Raw genomic sequence first — 21,347 nt, forward strand, 5'->3', positions numbered from 1 at the left:
GTTCAAGGCCAACTTGAGTAACAGAGATTGTCTCAAAAAAGGTATAAAGTCAAAATATTCACTGTTTACATCGTTAAGCTGTTTTCATGAAATGCAGGAGTCCTCCAAAGGATTCTAACAAAAATGGTGGAACATGAAAACTGGCTTCAGAGTAACCAGGAGTGCTGTTAGTACTTTAGAGTAGTGATTCATAAAGATGAAGATTGTCGAGCAGTTAATCCCAAAGGAACTCTTTCTTTTAGAAATATTCCTTTTGATGATGTTATGGGTATTATAAATCACAAGTAAAAAGTATTCAGCCTCACTAGTTTTCTAAGAATTACAAACTCAAAAGATAGAAGTCATGACTTTCCTTGAACACAGATTTTTTTTTTAATTGATCATGTGAAGGTTGTGATTATAATCCTCTTTATTTTGGGGAAATATGAAAGGTTGGCAGTATGTACACTGAGCCTAAGCAAGTAATTGGACAGCAGTGAATAGGTCAGTGTTTGGGAAAGCATACTCAGCAGGGGGATAGCAATAGTGGAATATGCATATATAGGCGCATGTAAGCATGTATATTTCTGAGTGTCACAGTTATGGGGACTTTTTAAGATTTATTTATATGAGTGCTCTATTTGCATGTATACCTGCATGACAGAATACAGCATCAGATCCCATAATAGATGGTTGTCTTCCATCATCTTCCATCATCTTCCGTCATCTCCCACCATGTGGGTGCTGGGAATTGAACTCGAGACCTGGAAGAGCAGCCAGTTTTCTTAACTAAGCCATCTCTCCAGCTCCTATGGGGAATGTTTTTGTTTTCCTGAAACATTTAAGTAATAAACACTGTTGGTGGAATCTGATAGAATGAATACTATATTACTTTGATAGTTCAGAAAAATCAAGATTTATAGTGGTTGGTTATGTTAAAATTTATTAAAATGTTTATAAGGGTTCAGGTAATTAAAACTCACGAAGTGACTGAATACATTCGTGATTAATACTTGTAACATTATTAGTCTTTTTTTTTTTTTTTTTTCTTTTTTGGAGCTGGGGACCGAACCCAGAGCCTTGCGCTTGCTAGGCAAGCGCTCTACCACTGAGCTAAATCCCCAACCCCCATTATTAGTCTTCTAGAAGCTCTCCATATGCCCTCTTCATTCACTCATCTTGCAAAGACAACTAACCTCCTGACTTCAGTAGAATATAACGTGTAACCTTTCTCTCAATATTTTAAGATCCATCAATGTTATTGGGTGTGTTCGTGTGTCATTCGTCCTCTGAATAGTATTCCATTGTGTGAGTGAAATGTGATTCCTTCCATCTATGAGATAATAAGCATTTGGGTACTTACCACTTTGGTGCAATTCTGAATGATTCTGCTGTGCATATTTTTAGTATATGTCTTTTAAAGAACATATGTGTATATTTTTACTGGCTATATGCCTAAGAGAGAATTTTAGAACTACACCATATGCATACTTGCAATTTTATACATATTCCTATCAGTGCTGCCAAGTACTTAAGCCAGTTTACATATCCACTAGAAGTGTTTAAACTATGATTATAATTTTAATAATTTTCCAGTCCACATAAATAAGCCATAACTTTTGGAAAAAAGTAGCAAGTTTTTATTTTAAACCAAGTTGCATTGGACCTGTTGTCCATGGTTTTGAGCACTCACTTGGTAAGTAACACCTCAGTCAGCACTGTTAAATCATTAGGAGAATTCCCCAAGTACTTAGTTACCTAACCTGTATTCCCAGGAAGCAAAGGTCATTGTATTTTAGCATATATTTTCTTTTTCTTGTCTTCTTTTTTTTTTTTTTTTAAAGACTTATTTATTTATTTATTTATTTATTTATTTATTTATTTATTTAGAGTGCACTGTAGCTGTCTTCAGACACACCAGAAAGGGCATCAGATCTCATTACAGATGGTTGTGAGCCACCATGTGGTTGCTGGCAATTGAACTCAGGACCTCTGGAAGAGCAGTCAGTGCTCTTAACCACTGAGCCATCTCTCCAGCCCTAGCATATATTTTCCCTTTTTTTTCATATTTTTATTGGTTATTTTATTTATTTGCATATCAAGTATTATCCACCTTCTTAGTTTCCCCGTCACAAATCCCTTCTCCCCTTCTCCCACCCCTTGCCTCTATGAGAGTGCTCTCCCACTGGCCCACCCACTCCTGCCTCAACGCCCTAGCATTCCCCTACACTGGGGCATCAAGCCTCCACAGGACCAAGGGGCTACCCTCCCCCCAGAGGATGCCAGATAAGGCCATCCTCTGCTACATATCCAGCGGGAGCCATGGATCCCTCCATGTGTACTCTGTGGTTGATGGTTTAGTCCCTGGGAGCTTTGGGGGTCTGGTTGGTTGATATTGTTCTTTCTACAAAATTGCAGACACCTTCAGCTTCTACAGTTCTTGCCCTAACTTCCCTATTGGGGTCCTCATGCTTAGTTCGATGTTTGCTGTATCTGCATCTGTATTGGTCAGGCCCTGGCAGAGCCTCTCAGGAGACAGCTATATCAGGCTCCTCTCAGCAAGCACTTCTTGGCATCAGCAATAGTGTCTGGGTTTGGTGTCAGTAGATGGGATGGATCCCTAGGTGGGGCAGTCTCTGGATGGCTTTTCCTTCAGTATCTGCTCCATCTTTGTCCCTGTATTTCCTTTTGACAGGAGGAATTCTGAATTATTATTTTTTAGGTGGATAGGTGACCCCAGGGGCCATGCCTATCTACTAGATATGGTCTTTATAGGTTTTCTCTCCCCTTTTTGGGTATTTCTCCTAATCCTCGCTGTTGGGTCCTGGGAACCTCTGGGGTCCATGGCATCTGGGACTTTGTAGTGGCTACCCCCAGATCCCCCTCTCCTACTGCCACATGCCTCCTTTCAAATTCCTGACCCTCTGTACTTGTCCCCCATCTCCTCCAGTATCTGAACCAGCCCCCCTTTTTCCCTTCCCCTCCTTTCCCAGATTCCTTTCTCACTCTACCTCCAGAGATTATTTTCTTCCCCCTTCTTAGTAGGACTGTAGCATCCACACTTGGTGTGATCTTCCTTCTTCTTGGGTTTCATATGGTCTGTGAGTTGTATCGTGAGTATTCTGAGCTCAATTTTTGGCTAATATCTGCTTATCAGTGAGTATATTTATATACCATGAGTGTTCTTTTGTGATTGGGTTACCTCACTCAGGATGATATTTTCTAGTTCCATCCATTTGCCTGTGAATTTCATGAAGTCATTGTTTTTAATATCTGAGTAGTACTCCATAGTGTAAATGTACCACCTTTTTTTATCCATTCCTCTGTCGAGGGACATGTGGGTTGTTTAGCATATTATTTTCAAATGGTAGTATAGGAATATCACTGTTAGTTGCTTTGTGTGAGATTCAAGGATGTGTGTACCCATAGTCTGTGTTAAAAAGAAGAAAAGTAGTTTATTACTAGATAGTTAAATATAATTTATTTACAGTTTAATAATGATACAGATTAAAATAATTAGCAAAAAAAAAAAGAATAAACATTTCATGTTTTGCAATTTGAAATTTTGGAGTAACAATTTCCTTTCAGGCGACGTGGCAGTGAAAATGCTGAATGTGACAGCACCCACACCTCAGCAGTTACAGGCCTTCAAAAACGAAGTCGGAGTACTCAGGTGAGTGTGTGCATCACCGCGTTCAATGGCTTAACTCAAAGAAACATAATGTGCCTACTTGGAGTTTATGTTTACATTGTCTCCCTGATACTCAGTATAATTTGGTCCTGCATCTAGAAGACAAGACTGAATTAATGGAAATAAAAAATAATGCCTGATTGTGTATAATAGTTACTTTTAGGAAAATAGTACTCTAAAAATTCTAAATGTATCAAAACACATTTAAAAGTATATTTAGTCCTGGACCCTAGGATCCGAGGAACATTAGAAAATGAGAGTAAATCCATAAGAAAACTTATACAGGGAAGGTTCTATAGTTATAATTTTATGTGAGGGGAATATTCAACAAAACCGATATTTTAATCCAGAGAAGGCTATTGTATTCACAAGGGTGCATGGTTCCTCTGATACTGTGAAGAACAGAACAGAACAGGGAAGCTAGTTGTGGCGGTGAGAGGAAAATGATTTTACTTCCACTTAGAAAACGTCCTCATAAGTTTAGAACAACTTTAACAAATGAAAGTGACCTCTGCTTCTTCACTCGATAAATTTCTATATTTCTGAACAGAGTTGGAGATTAGACTCGATAATTATAGGTCAGCCTTGCTTCGTTTTTGGTACGTTGTCCTGAGAGCATTGTATTGATTTAGCTCTCCTTAGAGAACTGTTACACATTGTCACATTTCTTTTTGGCAGGAAAACTCGACATGTGAACATCCTCCTTTTCATGGGCTATTCTACAAAGCCACAGCTGGCTATTGTTACACAGTGGTGTGAAGGCTCCAGCTTATATCACCATCTCCACATCATTGAGACCAAATTTGAGATGATCAAACTTATAGATATTGCACGGCAGACTGCACAGGGCATGGAGTAAGTTCAATGCTGTTAAATCTTCACAGCGCTCTTGAAATCCCACTTACGGATACTTTAAAGGTCCTAATAATACATCTATGGGCTGCTTACTAGGTTTCTGTGCAAAGGTACTAACTACTAGAGAGCACTCACATACTAAAAACAGTTTCTCTAGCTCAGCCTTTGAAGTATACAAGAAGTGAGGTGTTTGATGAGAAGTTTATAATTGCAAATGATGATTAGCACTCAATGGTTTATGTGAACAGTGGAAGTACAGAAAATTAGGAACCAGAAAAGCCACACTCCTACTAAAACAGAGCCATTAATAGTTATTTGTTAATCATTTTTAAAGTGTGACTATTTTTTGTTGCTTTTAAATCATTTTCTTTTACATGCCTACATTTTCTACCGTAAGGCCAGTTGATAAAGTTTTAAATGAATATCTATATTTTAATTCTTGTTGAAGACTTTAAGTTGAAACAGGTATATCTACTGAAGTTTACTTTGTAACCCAAAAGATACATTTTTTCATGATTTATACAGGTTAAAATGAACCAGATCTAGGTGTAGGGCACACTTTTAATCCCAGCACTCAGGAGACAGAAGCAGGCAGATCTCTGAGTTCCATGATAGCCAGGACTCCTTTAAGAGACCTTGTCTCACAAAATAACAACAAAAAAACTGGCTTAAGAAAAATTTTGCATAAAACTCTTTAAGTTGAATTGCACAGTTAAAAAGTAACATTTAGGGCTGCAGATGTTAGTGGTAAATCACTTCCCACCATTCACAAACCCATGTCAGTCCCCAGCACAAAACAAACAGGAAGAAGCAGATTTGAAAGTACTTTAAAGCTGAAACCAGGCTTGGTGATGCATGCCTTTAATCCCAGTATTTAAGAGGCAGAGGCAGAAAGGATCTCTGTGGATTTTAGAACTAAATAGATTCTGCTTCAAAAACTGATAAGCGAACAAAAAAGTACTTGGCTGAAAAACAATAAAATATTAATTTGAAAGTTCTACGAATAGTTCAAAAGAAGGTGTTAATTCTTCTGTGTGACTGGATTATTGTGTCATTTAATCTTTAAATGTTATAAAGTAGATACTTTAATTTCCCTTTTACCAGTAAGGAAACAGGCTCTTAGTGAAAGAACATGTTAGGTCATAGTTAGCAAAGTTATCCTAAAACCTCTTATGCTACCTTTGCATTATCAAATTAGAACAAATGGGTAAAAGTGAATAAATGTCCTAACAACTCTTGCCTCAAGGACAATAAGTAAATAAACTTACCACCTTTCTTCATTCAAAACTAAGCAATAACTCGCAAGCCTTTGTTCAACCAAAATGCCTTATCACTTTAGTGACAGTTCTATTGGTCAAGACAACTCTTATCAAAGAAATCATTTACTTGGGGGCTTGCCTACAGCTCCAGAGGCTTAGTCCCTCGCCATTATGGCAGGGCACATGGCAGCAGGCTCAGCACTGCATCAGTATTGAGAACACACCCTGATCTATAGGCGGAAAAACAGCCTGGGCCTCCCATGGGCTTTTGAAATCTCAAAGTTCAGGCCCAGTGATATGCTTCTGAAAAGGCCACACCCATTTTGACAAGGCCACGCCTACTAATTCTTCTGTACCTTTTAAATAGTGCCACTCTCTGGTGACTAAGCATTCAAGTTTATGAGCCTATGGGGATGTTCTTATTTAAACCACCATAGACAGACAGACAGACAGACAGACAGACACACACACACACACACACATCAAAGTATTATCGTAGTAACATCCTTATCTACTAACAAAACAATCTTCGCCTTTCAGCAAAGCTAGAATTTTAATGTACTCAAATCTAAAAGAGTATATTAAAATCTCGAGAAGAAAAGTCTCTGCCAGAAACTGTCAACAAAAAGAAGCACAGCTTATTTATGTTTTCCCACTCGTCTCTAGCACTTGTAGAATAGGCTGAGAATTCTCTCCCTCAGCAGCTCTGTATCTGCCCTGTTTCTTTGGAATACTCGTACCACAAATACTTTTATTTAAGATTGTGTCTCTGATCACTGTATATAACCACCAAGTCCCCAGCTCACTTTATCACTTTCTATATGCTTATTCAAACAGACTTTTAAAATTCTCCATTGCCCCAACTAGTACAGATTAGGTAAGATCAGGGGCTTTGTTTTGTCCATTGAATTGTGGCTATTGCCTGGACTAGGCCCTGGGCTATGATGGATATTCAGTATCTATCAGTAAAATGAATAAAAGCAAGGAAGGCAAGCAGACAGACAGACAGACAAGACAAGTCGTATATGCATGATTATACAAAACTATGTATTATTTACTGTCCAGAAAGAAAATTCAAATTCTGCTTGTATCAGAATTCAGAAATGTTTTAAACTTTTTTAAAAAGAGAGTGGAAATGACAGAAAAGATCTTGATATGAACAGGCAATAAAAACTAGTATTTGTAATAATTTTGAGAAGAAAGGATAGTGGAGTGACAGGATTAGTTAAAACAAGGTGTGACCATGGGGAAGAACCTATGAAAATGAATAACTCCAGAGTTTTCAAGAAAGAGGTGATACTTTCCCATCACACTACAGTCTGGGATTACCAGTGTACTTTTATAACCAGCTCTAAAACACCGCTTCCCTGCTGGTGCAAGTGCTGGCGTCCCTCTATCAGACTGTCTCTGGCATCCCTCTGTCAGACTGTCCCTGGCATCCCTCTGTCAGACTGTCCCTGGCGTCCCTCTGTCAGACTGTCCCTGGCATCCCTCTGTCAGACTGTCCCTGGCATCCCTCTGTCAGACTGTCCAGATAGATTTTCACAGCTGAGAAAGCACTGTTAAATCTTAAGCCTTCTAAGACAGTTTACTTTTTATTGTTAATTTAAAACTAATGAAGGATAACATAATGCCTTTCCCATTTTTTTTGTTCCTTCCAGTTGAGATGGTAATTTGCACCTGCTTTGTACCAATATATTCTAGTTTCTAAAGTCTTTGACAGTTGAAAATTCTATATTGAAATGATTAAGTAGATTTGGGGTTAAAGTGACAATTTTTCCTCTGTCTTTCAACCCCATTAAAACTACAATAAAGTAATATAATAAAGAAGTAGTTTTATAAAGACTAAAGTAATTAGAGTAGGAAGAAGACAGTAGCAACATTTTGAAAGTTGGAAAGCAGGTTGAAAACCGATGATAGACTTTAGTAAAATCCCAAAAACTAAATTATTAGCTGCCAGTGGAAAAAATGAAAACCATCATGTTTACAACACAACTTTCAAGAGTCTCTGCAGACATTAGCTTCAGAAATTGACAGTTCCTGTGATGAGGGGAGCTGTTCTGTTCATCTCTCCTACCAAGTGCCTCTGAGCAACTGGAAGACTGAAGTTCTCTGGAAGGTGGGAATTCCACTGTCCAGCATTCGGACATCTTACCAAGACAGTGGGGTAGGCAACTGTACTTACCAAATACTGTCCAGCTCTGCTGCCCATCTCCCAGCCTTTGGGGTGATCCCTAGGACAAATATTGTGCCACTGAGACACACCCTAACCCAGTGCTTTCTGATTCTCAAAGGCAGCCAAACCTGACTTTTCCTACACGACAGTCTTAGGAGTCTTCTCTAGAGACTCTTACCAGGCCAGGAGGAAGAGAGTGCAGGGACTCCGGTCTGTGTCACTGTATAGTTCACAGACAATAAGCTGGACAATTTACTAGTTCCCCACTTAGTCTGAGTAAGACACAATTTCTCTGATTCATCAAACATTAGAGAAGTCTGAAAGAAATGAAAGGTCAAAACACACCAAGGTGGGGTGCACTGGAAGAAACTGATCCAATGAAAGAAGAGATTACCACTCTCACCAAGAGCAGATGTATTAGTTTCCATGGCAAGATTAAAAATAAAAAGACTGCTCAGTGTGTTAGCACACGCTTTAGTCCCAGCACTCGGGAGGCAGAGACAGGTGGATCCCTGAAGTTTGAGGCCAGCCTGGTCTACAGAAGATGTTCTAAGACTGCCAGTATATACAGAGAAACACTGTCTCAAACAAACAAACAAATAAAAGGACTTTTTCATTAAAAAAAAGTCACGGTGGCCCATGCCTCTGACCCCAGTGCTTGGGAGACAGGTAGGAAGGTCATCTAGTCTACACAACATGTTCCAGGACAGCCAAAGCAGTGTTCCACCTAAAAGTCATTGGATACCAAGACGTTTAAGTGTTGATACTTGTAGCATATTAGAAATAGTGTCCTTTTCAATTATTTTAACCTTTAAATTTTGATTTTAAAATTCACAAAGAATCATATAGTCGTTAAGAATTCATTTGAGTTGTTTTCTGCAAAAGAAGTTTAAAACTATTATGCAAAATTTTGTTTTGCTGGTTGTGGTGGCACATACACTCTGTAACCCCAATCACTTGGGAGCTGGAGACAGGAAGCTCTGAGTTCAAACCAGCTTGGAATAGATGGTAGCTTGCCTTAAAACAACAGCATGCTATCTGGTTTAATATTAATTAAACCTGCCTCTGCCCCACTAGTGCTGGGATTAAAGCCATGCAATACAATACTCCTGACCCATATTTGCATTTATAAAAGTGTTGTATATATAAAAATGGAAACAGGAATTAGAAGATAACTCACCAAGTTTACTACAAGAAAGATAGAGAACTAGTATAAACTTTGAAAACTGTGAAAGCTAACATGTAAAAGTCTTAGTAGCATGTTAGGCTAGGAATATCAGTGATTCGTACACTATCTTTTGGGATGATTTGTCTTAATTTCAAAGTAAATTTACTACAGAGTAATAGACAATCATTTGAAAAAAATGTAAACACGAATACATGCCAGTAACTTCCCATCCGGATAACTGCATTTGATGGCTTACCGTGCGTTTGTGTCCTTCATAACTGTGTGTGTTAATACCGTGCGTGCATAATGGTTTTGTTAGGATTCCGTCACCATAGAATCAGGGTTTGCCTCCTTTTACCCTTTGCACACCATTACTAGTTAGTCAATCTTCTATTCTGACCACGCTCTGCTGCATACGATTTACTCAGTGGCTCCTTTTATTCTAAGAGCCAAATGCTCTTGTGTTTCAATATGGTATTTCTGTATCAGCATTTACATTCCTGCTGTATGTGTGCACTCACAGTGTGTCATTGTTCTTTGTATTTCATATGTGCACCCTCACTTACTCTTCAGTGACCGGTAAACTCAGTGGATGGAGAAAGGTCATGTAATGTGCCCCAGCACAGTCCTTTGAGCCTTGGACTATGTCACTTCTCCAAATAGCGCAACTCTTTCACCAACCTTGGCCCTTGATGCAGCTCTTCTTGTAGTTCACACTTCATTTACTCGTCCTCTCTCCTAGACACTGCTATATCTTTTTTGAGACCCCCCCCAACCCTCTTCTCTAAGAATACCATCTAGTGATCTTGCTTACCATTTTATTAAGAAAATGTTTAAGGAAAGGGGATAACATTTGAAATATAAATTTTAAAAAATATCCAATAAGAAAACCCACAAGAGAGAGAGAGAGAGAGAGAGAGAGAGAGAGAGAGAGAGAGAGAGAGAGAGAAGGTGGGGGGAGAATGTGTTGAACAGGAGTGGGGTGGGGATGTGTTGAACAGGAGTGGTGGCGTGCACCAGCTTGGGCCACAGAAAGAGACCTTGCCTTTTAAAAAGAAAGAGTTCCTTAGACTTCCATGCTGCTAGAGCCATGATTAAATTCTCAGGTCTAAGTGTATTGATCTGTCAGAAATATGGGGTGCAGGTAGATAGCCCAGTTCCTCATGGAGAATGTTCTTTGTCCTCTGCATAATCAGATTCTTGATCTCTTGTTAGTCAAACTCTGGTCTAAATAGCACCTAGCTGGGAACCCTTAGAAATACTGAATTTTAGACACTGCTCAGATCTTCTGAAGTTAATTTATATTTTAACATGATCTACAAATAATTCACAAGCGTATAAAGGTTGAAGAAATGTACATCAAAGCATATTCTTCTGATTGTCCTATTAGTAGCTGTTCCTCAGCTGGTTGTCATCCCTCTAGGACCTCAGTCAGTTTCATGGTGTGGGGGAAAATCCCCTTTAAAATCAGTTCTGTATCAACCTCCAGCTACCTCATTTTATTTGAACTTATAGCTTCTATCAAACTGTCTGCTTAACATGTCCACTTGATTGTCTAGTGGGAGCTCATGTTTACTAGATCTAAAACTCGGCTGTTGATCTTTCTCCAGCCTGTTTTCAGCAGTGCTCTGCGTTCAGCTGCTTATCTCAGAATTATACAGTGATCCTCCATCACCAACCTACTCTCTATTCCCCTACCCCAATGCTTGTTGCTGCTCAGACCATCTGTGCTTTCCCTCCAGTCTACTCTATGTCGACTTGCCGTTCTGTGTATATGGGAGTCATACGTCTGCCATAAGGCTCTGACCTTTTTTCATTGTCCTTGATATAGTCTCATCCCTTAACAATATACCCCATCTTACCCCCTCGAAGTCTTTAATCAAAATATCCTGTGAAAGCCTAAAGTTACAGCCCTGCAGAGTCTTCTACCCAGGTCCTGTGCATACCTGGCACAGTCAACAGTATGCAATACACTTGTCTTACTGATTTATATTTTGTTTTCCATCTTCTTCACTAAAGTGTTAAGTATCTTGCTTTGTCTCCAAGACTAAAACTAAAACAGCTTTTGATTAGCACATAGTGCTTTTTCATTAAACATATAAAGTAGTTTTTAAGAATACATTCAAGGGGGTTGGGGATTTAGCTCAGTGGTAGAGCGCTTGCCTAGGAAGCGCAAGGCCCTGGGTTCGGTCCCCAGCTCCAAAAAAAAGAACCAAAAAAAAAAAAAAAAGAATACATTCAAGGGCTGGAGAGATGGCTCAGTGGTTAAGAGCACTGACTGCTCTTACAAAGGTCCTGAGTTCAGTTCCCAGCAACCACATGATGGCTCACAACCATCCGTAATGAGCTCTGTCTGGTGCCCTCTTCTGACATGCAGCTGTATATGCAGAATACTGTGTACATAATAAATAAATAGATCTTTAAAAAAAAAAAAAGAATACATTCAAAATAAACATCATCTCCATGTTACAGATTAGTAGTCAAAAGTTAGATTGTAAAATGTTGCTAAGGTGAGTAACACAGATGGAGTTTAAACCCCTTCCTCTTCCCTGTGTCTCTGCTCATTTCACTTATGCTCTTTAGTTTGCCTCTCTGCTAGAAGGAATTATTGTCCCTTCACCTGCCTCACCAAGAAACACACCGGATTATTCAGCCAGATTATATAAAAAATAATCTGAGAAGGTCAAAGTATTTCACATGTATAAAAGGTAGTGATAGTTCTCCATTTTCTTATAAAAATGTATCATTTTTGCTTTTACATTTGAGTCTTTGGTCCACTTCAGATGACTTGTGTCTAAGGTAGTAATTGGGGCTCTTTTCTTTCTCCCTATGTGGCTATCCAGTTGTTGTGGCAGCATTTGTTAAAAAAGACCATCTTTTCCTCCATTTTACCTTTTTTTTTTAATAGTAAGTAGTATGTCTCTGGTTGTGTTTCAGTTTGTGGGTGTTTAATATGGATTAAAAAATGGAAGAATAGTGCACTTTTTGATTCCCACCAATATTACAAAATTCTATATTTATATACATATACATTTATTTTGTTGAGGCCATTTTTCTGTTTATTAGAAGTGAGTAAAGTATTTTCTAAAGGGGCATTTACTGCCCTCTCTAATGTATGTCCAAAGTAGGAAATGGAGGAGATACAAAATTATCATATTGGTGTATTAGAAGACCCGATATCACTAAGTTCTTAATTCTTCCCTAGTTGCTCTCCAGCTGCAGCAGAACGCCCGTCACAGTATGAGCAGCTAGTTTAGAAATTAGCCTACTACTCTGGCCACTTATGTGAAGCAAGTGGCTAAATATTTACGCTCCCTGACACTTGAAGCCAGGTGGTGATACATGCCTATAATCACAGTCCCTCAGAGATAAAGTCAGGATGGTCAGGAGTTCCAGGCCAGACTGAGCTATCAGACTCCCTGTCTCAGGAAGGAATTCTAAAAGGTGGAGAAAAGAAAACAAAAAAAGGAGGAAGAAGAAAATAGACAGTTTTGAAGGAAAAATAACAAAGTTGGCGTTTAGTTGGAGATTTCCAATTTTAGTATAAGACCATAGTAATCAATAGAGTGTGCTATTTGTATAACTGTACACAAATCATTGGGCAAGAATAGATATAGCTTAGATACAGCTCTTCTTCATTTTTCTTCATTTGATTTTCTTTAAGTAAGGTACTAATGTAATCATGAAGACAGTTCTTCAACAAATGTTGCTGTAACAGCTTGATACTCATATAGAAAAACTAAGCCATTAACTGTTAGATGGCACAAAACAAACATTTGAAGTGGATTAAAAACAAAAATCTATTATTTTAAGTAACAAAGGAGAAAATCCTCATAGTATAAAGGTAGGCATTGATTTCTTAGAGCACAAAGGGTAAAGGAAAGAAAGAAAAGAAATGGGGCTTGAAGTACATCAAAATCCAACATTAGTTTTCCTCCAAAGACACTGTTAAGAAAATAAAAATATATCTGGGGAAATATACCACCTCGCCTGTGTGAGACCTGGGTTCAGACCCCTGGATCACAGGTAAGGATAGCTGAACAAAAGAAAATGAAAGGACAAGTCACAGTCTTGGAGAAATTGTTTGAAAACATATCTGATAGAAAGTCTCCAAGGTATATAAAGAACTGTTAAAGCCAATAGTAACTGGAGAGATGATTCAGCAGTTAAGAGCACCAGATGCTCTTCCAGAGGACCAAAGTTTAATTCCAAACACCCACAACAATCTTAACTCTAGTCCAGCGTATCTGAAACCCTTTTCTGGACTCCCCAGACACCAGGCATACATGTGATGTGCAGGCATACATGCAGACGAAACACCTAAACACAAATAACAATAATAACAACAACAACAACACACCACTCAATGAGCCCCAGAAACTAGATGTGGTGGCACTTGTAATCCCTGCCCTTCAGAGGCCAAGGAAAGAGGATTCAGAGTTCACTGTAATGCAGCATTGTAGTGAGACCTCGTCTACGCATGGAAGAAGTGTGCGTACAAAACACTTTCTTAAAGGTGTTATATGCATGGCCAGGAACTGCATGCAAAATTTTCACAGCTACACATCAGGCATATGGTACAGGGGAACTATGATGGGAGCTAGCAACACATCCCCATTTTTCTAAACCTGCAATACATAAGTCTCTGCAAGGATAAAGAGCAGCCAAAACTCTTTTACCTTATTGGTAAGATTTGGGGAAACAGTATAATGTATTCTAATGTTAAACTTAGCATGTTAGCAGATCTAAACCTGCCTAAATACCCAAAAGGAATAACAACCTGAAGCAACAACAAAGGCTTATACATAATTACTAAAACTCAAGACGACCCATATTCCAACCACCAAAGGATATTCATACCACACGTGCAGCCATCATGTGGAGTTCATGATCCTTAGGCTGGGCAAAAGTAAGTGTCTCTTTAAATTCTAGTAAAGAAAAAACTAATCCATACTGAAAGAAAACATTTTCAGTAGTTACCTAAGTCTAAAGGAATATTATAATTGCAAAAATGAAGAAACTCGTTTTTAAATTTTTAGCACATGTATTTCTTTCTGATAGATGTGTATGCTCCATGGCTGTGTAGCAGTCAGAGAACTATGGCAGATAGCTCTCTCTTCACCATGCTGGTCCTGCAAGAATGGATGCAAGCTGTCAAGCTCAGCTGCATGCTGCTGTATCCACCGAGCCCTCTTGCCTGCCTATGAAAGGCCTTTTGAGGGCATTCTTTTCTTTGATTTGGCTGGTCGCCTCACACTTACAGTTGGTGAATTATGTTTTACCTATCAGTAACTGCTCTAGAATCTCAATTCTAAATCCACATTCTAAATGTGTGAGGATTATGCTTGTATGTATTTCTGTGTACCATGTTGGTGCCTCATGCCTGCAGAGGCAAGAAGGGAGCATCAGAACTCCCTGAAACTGGAGAAAGATGATTGTGAGCCATGAGTGCTGAGAATTGAACCCAGGTTCTCTAGACGTTCAGCCAGTGCCCTTAACTGCTGAGCCGTCTCTCTCTAGCCCCCTCAATAGGTTTCTTAAAAGTAAAGCAACTATTTTGTAAATCAAACTAAAAATGGAATTTAGGCCACTATAAAGCACAACTGAAAAAGAGAAGCCAAAGAGAAGGCCAAGGGGTTAAAAGCACTGGCTGCTCTTCCAGGGAACTTGGGTTTGATTCCCAGCAGCCACAGAGAGCCTCATAAGCATGTGTGGCTCCAGTTGAGAGGATCCAACACCCTCTTCTGGCCTTTGGCACTGCACACATGTATTGCACTTAAACATATACATATAGACAAAGCACCTACACACACAAAATAATAAAAATAAAGCATACAAAGGCTCATCATATTTAAGGAATGAAGTCAGAAATCTTCTAGCTTGCTATCTTCAAGTACACAGTCGTTCATCCATTTTTGACACAATTAAATCCAGCTGCTTGTCTTTCATTTCTTTAAGAATTCATGAAAGATATCACTCAGTTACTTTGAAGAGATTAATACTGTGGTACATCACCTAGCTGACAGACCGGTCATATCAGTGAGTCCATTTGGGCAAGTCCCCAGTGGCTCATGTGAGTTCCTTAGTACTTTCTTGTACTTCCCAGTTATTTCCAACACTTCAGACCTGGCTGACTAAGGCACCTTCACTTAAAAGCCTGCTCTCCCCTCTTTGTGCACAATTTCACAAATGTTCCTCAGACTTCAAGCAGGAAACTTGCTAAAAAGAAATTGATAGACTGTGTTATCAGCACTAAGAATATTGAAACAGGAGAATCACCACAGGTTTGAGACAAACCTGAACTACACAGTAAGCTCCTGACCAGCCTGGGCAACTTGAATGAGTCCCATCAAAAGAATAAAAACAAAAAAGGAGGTAACACAAGAAGTCATTAGCCTTTTGATCTTTAAAGTTTTACTTTTACCACCTACCCTGGTAGTGCACATCCGAAATCCCAGCACTCAGGAGATAAGGCAGGAGAATTGTCTTAAATTCAAGGTCAGTTTAGGAAGTTTGTTTGTATGTCTCAAAGTACAAATAAATCAAAACTGTAGTGAAATTTTTTTTTTGTTTGAGGTAGGGTTTGTTTTGGGGTTTCTGTTGTTGTGGCTGGTGCTGCTGTTTGTTTTGAAGCTCTCTATCACAAGCTGGCTTTGAAGGTGCATCTCTTATTCCCTCAGCCTTTCAAGTGCTACTCATACAGACGTGAGCTGCCATAGCCACTGAAAACGAAATCCAACAGCTTAGAGTCTTATAGCATGTCTCAAGACAGATTCTGTCTAGCTGCAAAGACGAGAATGTACAAATGGAGGATCAAGAAAGAATTTCATAGAAGCAATTCAAGCAAAATTATTGTAGAGCTGTAATTAAATACAGTCCTATAGGATCCCTAGAATGAGCATGACTCTTGGTTATAAATGCCGTGCCTACCACAAGGGAGGTGACGAGAACTCAGCCCAGTTTCTGCTGATCAGATCAGGTCTGAAGCACCTTAATTTCGGGTAGCATCTTATACTTGTCCAAGAATGTTGGAAAGGTAAATCTTGTGTAAGATTTTGAAAGACATAGAATAAAGACAATTTTTATCAAGTGCTTTCGAAGCTGTATGAGTAGATTCAGTTAACATACTTTCTCCAAGGAAGGAGACTGACAAGAGAATCTTGTCAGGAGTGTGGCACTTATTTGATACCATGTTTGTTCTTTCCTAGTGCTGCAAGCAAACACACACACACACACACACACACACACACACACACACACACACACACAATTGTAGAAAGCAGTGGTCACCACAATGGCTCAGTAGATAAAAGCACTTGTCCTCAAGTCGGCCAACTGAGTTCAATGCTCAGTATCAACATGGTAGAAAAAAAAAACTGACTCCCAAAAGCTGACCTTTGATCTCTGCTCATACAGTGGCAGATGCACATACACATGCACTAAATTAAATGTTTTTAGAAGGTAGGGAGGAAATCCATTGTAATTATCCTAAATAATGGTCACACACTCTGTCATGTCAGAGTTTATTTAATGTTGTTTCCTTCCTTACTCCCAGCCAACTCTACACTTACTTGGCACCTTCCATTACAGTCACTCCGAGCTTAGTAAATTAGGTTTTAGCATTAATTTGTATAGAACTGTTAAGTGCAGTAATTTCTTTGAAATAATGTATAATACAGATTTTGAGTGTGATAGTGTGGAATAACTCACCTTACTCTTCTAGCTAAGCAGACACAGTTCCTTTTCCTTCCAGCCTTCCATTAGACAGACTTTTTGCAACTTTGGGTACAGAAAGAAAATACTAAATAAAAATTAGGAAAGTGAGCTGGAGGGATGGCTCAGTGGTTAAGAGGCTGACTGCTCTTCCAGAGGTCCTGAGTTAATTCCCTGCAACCACATGGTGGCTCACAGCCATCTGTAATGAGATCCGATGCCCTCTTCTGGTGTGTCTGAAGACAGCGGCAGTGTACTCACATTTAAAAAAAAAATTAGAAGGCAGTTTATACTGTAAGAACTACACAATCAGCCTGAAGGCAGCTGCTGTGACTTTGGGCTCTGCATGCTTTGTCCTAGCTTTTACTAACAAGTTTGTCACTAGTTAGCAGTTAGATGTATCTTGATCAGCATCCACCGAGTTCCTCACCCTAACTTTCTCTCTTCGACTCTCCAGTTAAATCTTACCGACTTCGTTCGTGCTGTGTTTCTTTCGACCGATTTTTGCTTTGTTGCTCCCTCTGAGGTCCCAAGTTCAGTTCCCAAAACCCACATTGGGCAGCTCCTAACTCTCTAACTGTCGTTCGAGGGAATCAGTTCCCTATGGCACCCTCTTTAAGCCTTCACAGGCATCTGCACATGTGTGGCTGGTAGGAACACATATTTACACATAAGTAAGAAATAAAATAAATCTTTAAAAGGTTTAAAGCAGAGGAGACCTTTAAGTGATCTCTGGTTTCCTTTTGCTGTTAAAGATGCAGTGGAAGCACAGAGCTCAGTCATGACAAGATCATTTAGATTGTAATCGATGTTATAAAGGAAAGAACATGACGTGAGAATAATGGAGGAAAGGGGTTACTTTGGATAAAGCAATTTAAAATAAAATTTTTGTTCAAAAGACATAGTTGCAGATCTCGATGTCTGCCTGGAAGAATGAGGACGGCTTATAAAGATAAGGAGGTGGGAACAGTGTGAACTATTTATAGATCCCTATTTTTAATAGTGCTCATGACATGATTTTGATTTTATATCCTGATTTTAAGACAGAATTCAATGTGGTCACTGTTACATTTCCAGTCCTTTCTATCTGTTTTCTCCAGTGCACCTATTGTAGTTCATTTGGCAGCCATGTATTGAATACTTCACACCTGCTAGGCCCTGTTCCACGCATTGGAAATAAACAGAAATGAGGTCTAAAACTGAAGTAGTTTTGAAGGATAATTTAAGATACCTACAGATAGGTGACTTAGTGTTGACAGTAATAGTGTTGGCAGGTCTGCTGGTACACACCTTTAGTCCCAGCACTCAGGAGATGGAGGCAGGCCAGCCTGGTCTATGCAGTGAGTTCTAGGACATCCAAATTTATCTAGTGAGACCATATCTCAAAAAAGACATCATCATCATCATCATAGTAATAGTAATATGACAGTATGAGAAAATTTCTTCCTCTCTAGTACTAAGAAGTTTTAAGAATACATCATGCCTCCTTTAAAATGAATTGCCTTTACCAAACTTTCATAGTCTAAGGGAGTTCACATTCTAAATGGAAAGTACATGGAAAACAAAGCAAACAAGGATCGAACTGTTGCATTAATTACTAAATAATTGAGCAGTAATTGGGTTCCTTATGAGAAAAGAAGAATGGTTGTTCATTTAGAGTATGAATGCATGGAAAGTAGAATGGAGGCTGATTTAGGGAAAAGTACAGCAGGGGAACATTGAAAGAGGTAGGATTAAGTACCAAGGTGTATTTCAAGATTATGAATAAACAGACCTGACTGAGTGAAAGATTTGCATTTGTAACTAGTAAAAGGTAAAGCAGAGTTCTTCTATACAACAAGATTTGGGCTGTATATAATAGCAATGTTTCTATAATCCTAAAACTACATCAATTATTCTGTAAAGAGGTTATCACAATATATCAGTTTCAGTTGTTTCATTATTCTGAGTATGTCTGTACACCACTAAGTATGTTCTTTAGATTTTGAGGCTGGAGTCCTACTCAGTGTCTCAGGTTAAAATGATGTTTTGTTTTTCAGTTACTTACACGCCAAGTCAATCATCCACAGAGACCTCAAGAGTAATAGTATCCTTCCTGAAATTGGTCTGCGGAGTCTGAAACCACCCTGACTTTTTCCTCTACATTTTGTCTTCGTGTTATGTAAAACTAGTTTCGTGCTAAGTTTCATATTCTGTAAAGAAAATGAACCCAATTTGCATGAGAGTATAATAGAGCAGATCCAGCCTGATCGGGTTTCTGCAGGACTGGGCACTGTAGGAAAGTCTATCAAAAGTCAATCATAGTAGGACTTTTTGTCTTGCTTGCTTATATTTTATGTGCCTTATAAACTGGATATTTTGTAGCAACTGCTTTACTTCATCTAATCTGACTGGGTAGTAGATGAGATTCAAAATTATTTAACAGTAACATGAGAAAAACGATTTTTCTTCTTTCTCTCCGTCCCCATGGCTCCTTTCTGATATCATGGTTTTCTAATAAAGAACCTGGCAGCTTCCCCAGCAGAGTTAAAGCATATCTGGGCCAAGTCAAATTAGAAAGTTCCCAGATCTCCCAGAGGCTTAGGAAGGTGTCTTAACCTTATGCTCACATATTTCAGGCCTGAGACATCTTTAAAGTAGGTCATATAAGCTAAATAGAACGAATTCTTGTTTAAAACATGTTTGTTGACTTTCAGGAATCATATGAATCACTATATTTTAAAAAGAAAATATTACTATAGAATTATAGAAAGTAGCTCTCTTACCTGAAATCTTCAAAATGCTTTCTCTAGTATGAAAATGAGATCTGTGTTTTCCTTTACTTACTACACCTCAGATATATTTCTTCATGAAGACCTCACGGTAAAAATAGGTGACTTTGGTCTAGCCACAGTGAAGTCCCGATGGAGTGGGTCCCATCAGTTTGAACAGTTGTCTGGATCTATTTTGTGGATGGTAAGAATTGAGGATGTCTCTCAGTTGATTGCATTCTTCAATCCTAAATGAGTGACTGCTTACTAGAAAGTCACTGTTGGGCTTGACAGTATCTTTACAGTTCCCACTAGTCACAGAATAGGCTTGGAAGGCAGGCATGCTGGCACATGCTTTTAATCCCAGCAGTTAGAAGCAAAAACAGGTAGTTGTCTGTTAGTCTGAAGCCAGCCTGGTCTACATAGTTCCAGAACAGCCAAAGCTATAAAGTGAGACCTTGTCTTTGAACAAGAAACAAAGAATAAATATTGTTCTTACTTTTTGTGTAAATGGTCTTTTTTCTTGTCTTTAAAAAAGTTATTATAATACCAGTTTCGGTATATTTAAACAAAATACATAAATTGTTTAAATGTTACTTAAAATTGTTTAAAATATTTTGTTTGCTGGGTTTGGTGGTGCACACCTTTAGTCCCAATACTCAGAGGGTAGAGGCAGAAAGAGGCAGGTGTATTTCTGTGATCAGAACCAGCCAGAGTTGAGTGAGACCTTGTCTCAAAACAGAAACAAAAACAAAACTTTTATGTTCAAATGGCCTGTGTATTCTGCTGACTTTTTTTTTTTTTAAGGTTTGCCATTGCCATTTAAGGCACATCTTAAGAGACCTATCCAGAGAGAGAGAGAGAGAGAGAGAGAGAGAGAGAGAGGCAGACACAGTCAGAGACAGGGCTGTTCGTAACATAAAGGCTCTTTCACACTTTTATTTGAGCTAAAATTGGAAATAAACCTTCTTCACACTAGAAAGAACTTCATAATTATGGGCCAATTGGAAGAGGAAAGACAAAAGAAAAAGAGGATATTTTTAGACATCCCGTGCCCTCTGTGCAGGTCTGTCTTCTCTAAAAGATAAGAACACAGTTACTGCAGCAGGCTATTGAAGAGTTATTTCTAGGAATCCTGCTGTGAACCCACAGTGATTCCATGTGACCTCTCAGGGAGTCCATAGATCTTTCCTTTGTGAAATCAGTTTTCTTCCTATCCATCAGTCGGAATGACATAGTGCAGCTGGCCAAATATAAAAACAACTACAAGATTCTAAGCCCGTTGCTATTAAGTCAGAGAGCACAGAGAGTTGTAGCTCTGTTGTCACTGAGCTTTATTTTTATTAAGAGTAGGTATTCTCTGCTAATATGTGTTTAATATTTAAATTGAATTAGTAATTTAATAGTCAGTTGAGTTTTAATATCTTAAATATTCACAGAGTAGTCCATGTAGACACTCTGTATGATCTTCAATTATATCTGAATAAAAACAATTCTGAGTTCAAAGATCTTTGAAATATCAACTGTGAGCTGAATACAGGTATACTAAACATCTTTGTGCAGTTTTAATCTTTAAATTAATCTTCCCTAACACTGTTGGGTCACCCTACTAGAAAAAGAAAAGTTAGAAGGGCTTTCAAACCCACATTTGCCTAAACGTCCAGAATAATATGTAGCAGTCTCCGAGAAGCAGACTCTCCAAATAGTAGCCTTAGACTGACGACGATCTCTGGGATCACAAGTGGCAAAGTGAGAG

The 21,347-nt window shown here is 38.7% G+C and overlaps 1 protein-coding gene across 3 annotated transcripts in view; it reads left to right on the forward strand.

Annotated features, from left to right (window-relative positions):
* Window positions 1–21,347, forward strand: part of Braf (B-Raf proto-oncogene, serine/threonine kinase) — a 131,349-nt gene that overhangs the window by 94,717 nt on the left and 15,285 nt on the right. For all 3 annotated transcript variants that reach the window (XM_032906694.1, XM_032906696.1, XM_032906693.1), the window contains 4 exons: window positions 3,568–3,652; window positions 4,349–4,525; window positions 18,881–18,927; window positions 19,678–19,796. In XM_032906694.1, coding sequence (XP_032762585.1) covers window positions 3,568–3,652; window positions 4,349–4,525; window positions 18,881–18,927; window positions 19,678–19,796 — 428 coding nt within the window. The remainder of the gene's footprint in view (window positions 1–3,567; window positions 3,653–4,348; window positions 4,526–18,880; window positions 18,928–19,677; window positions 19,797–21,347) is intronic.

The sequence above is a fragment of the Rattus rattus genome, chromosome 6 (assembly GCF_011064425.1).
Source record: "Rattus rattus isolate New Zealand chromosome 6, Rrattus_CSIRO_v1, whole genome shotgun sequence".
Lineage (NCBI taxonomy): Eukaryota > Metazoa > Chordata > Mammalia > Rodentia > Muridae > Rattus > Rattus rattus.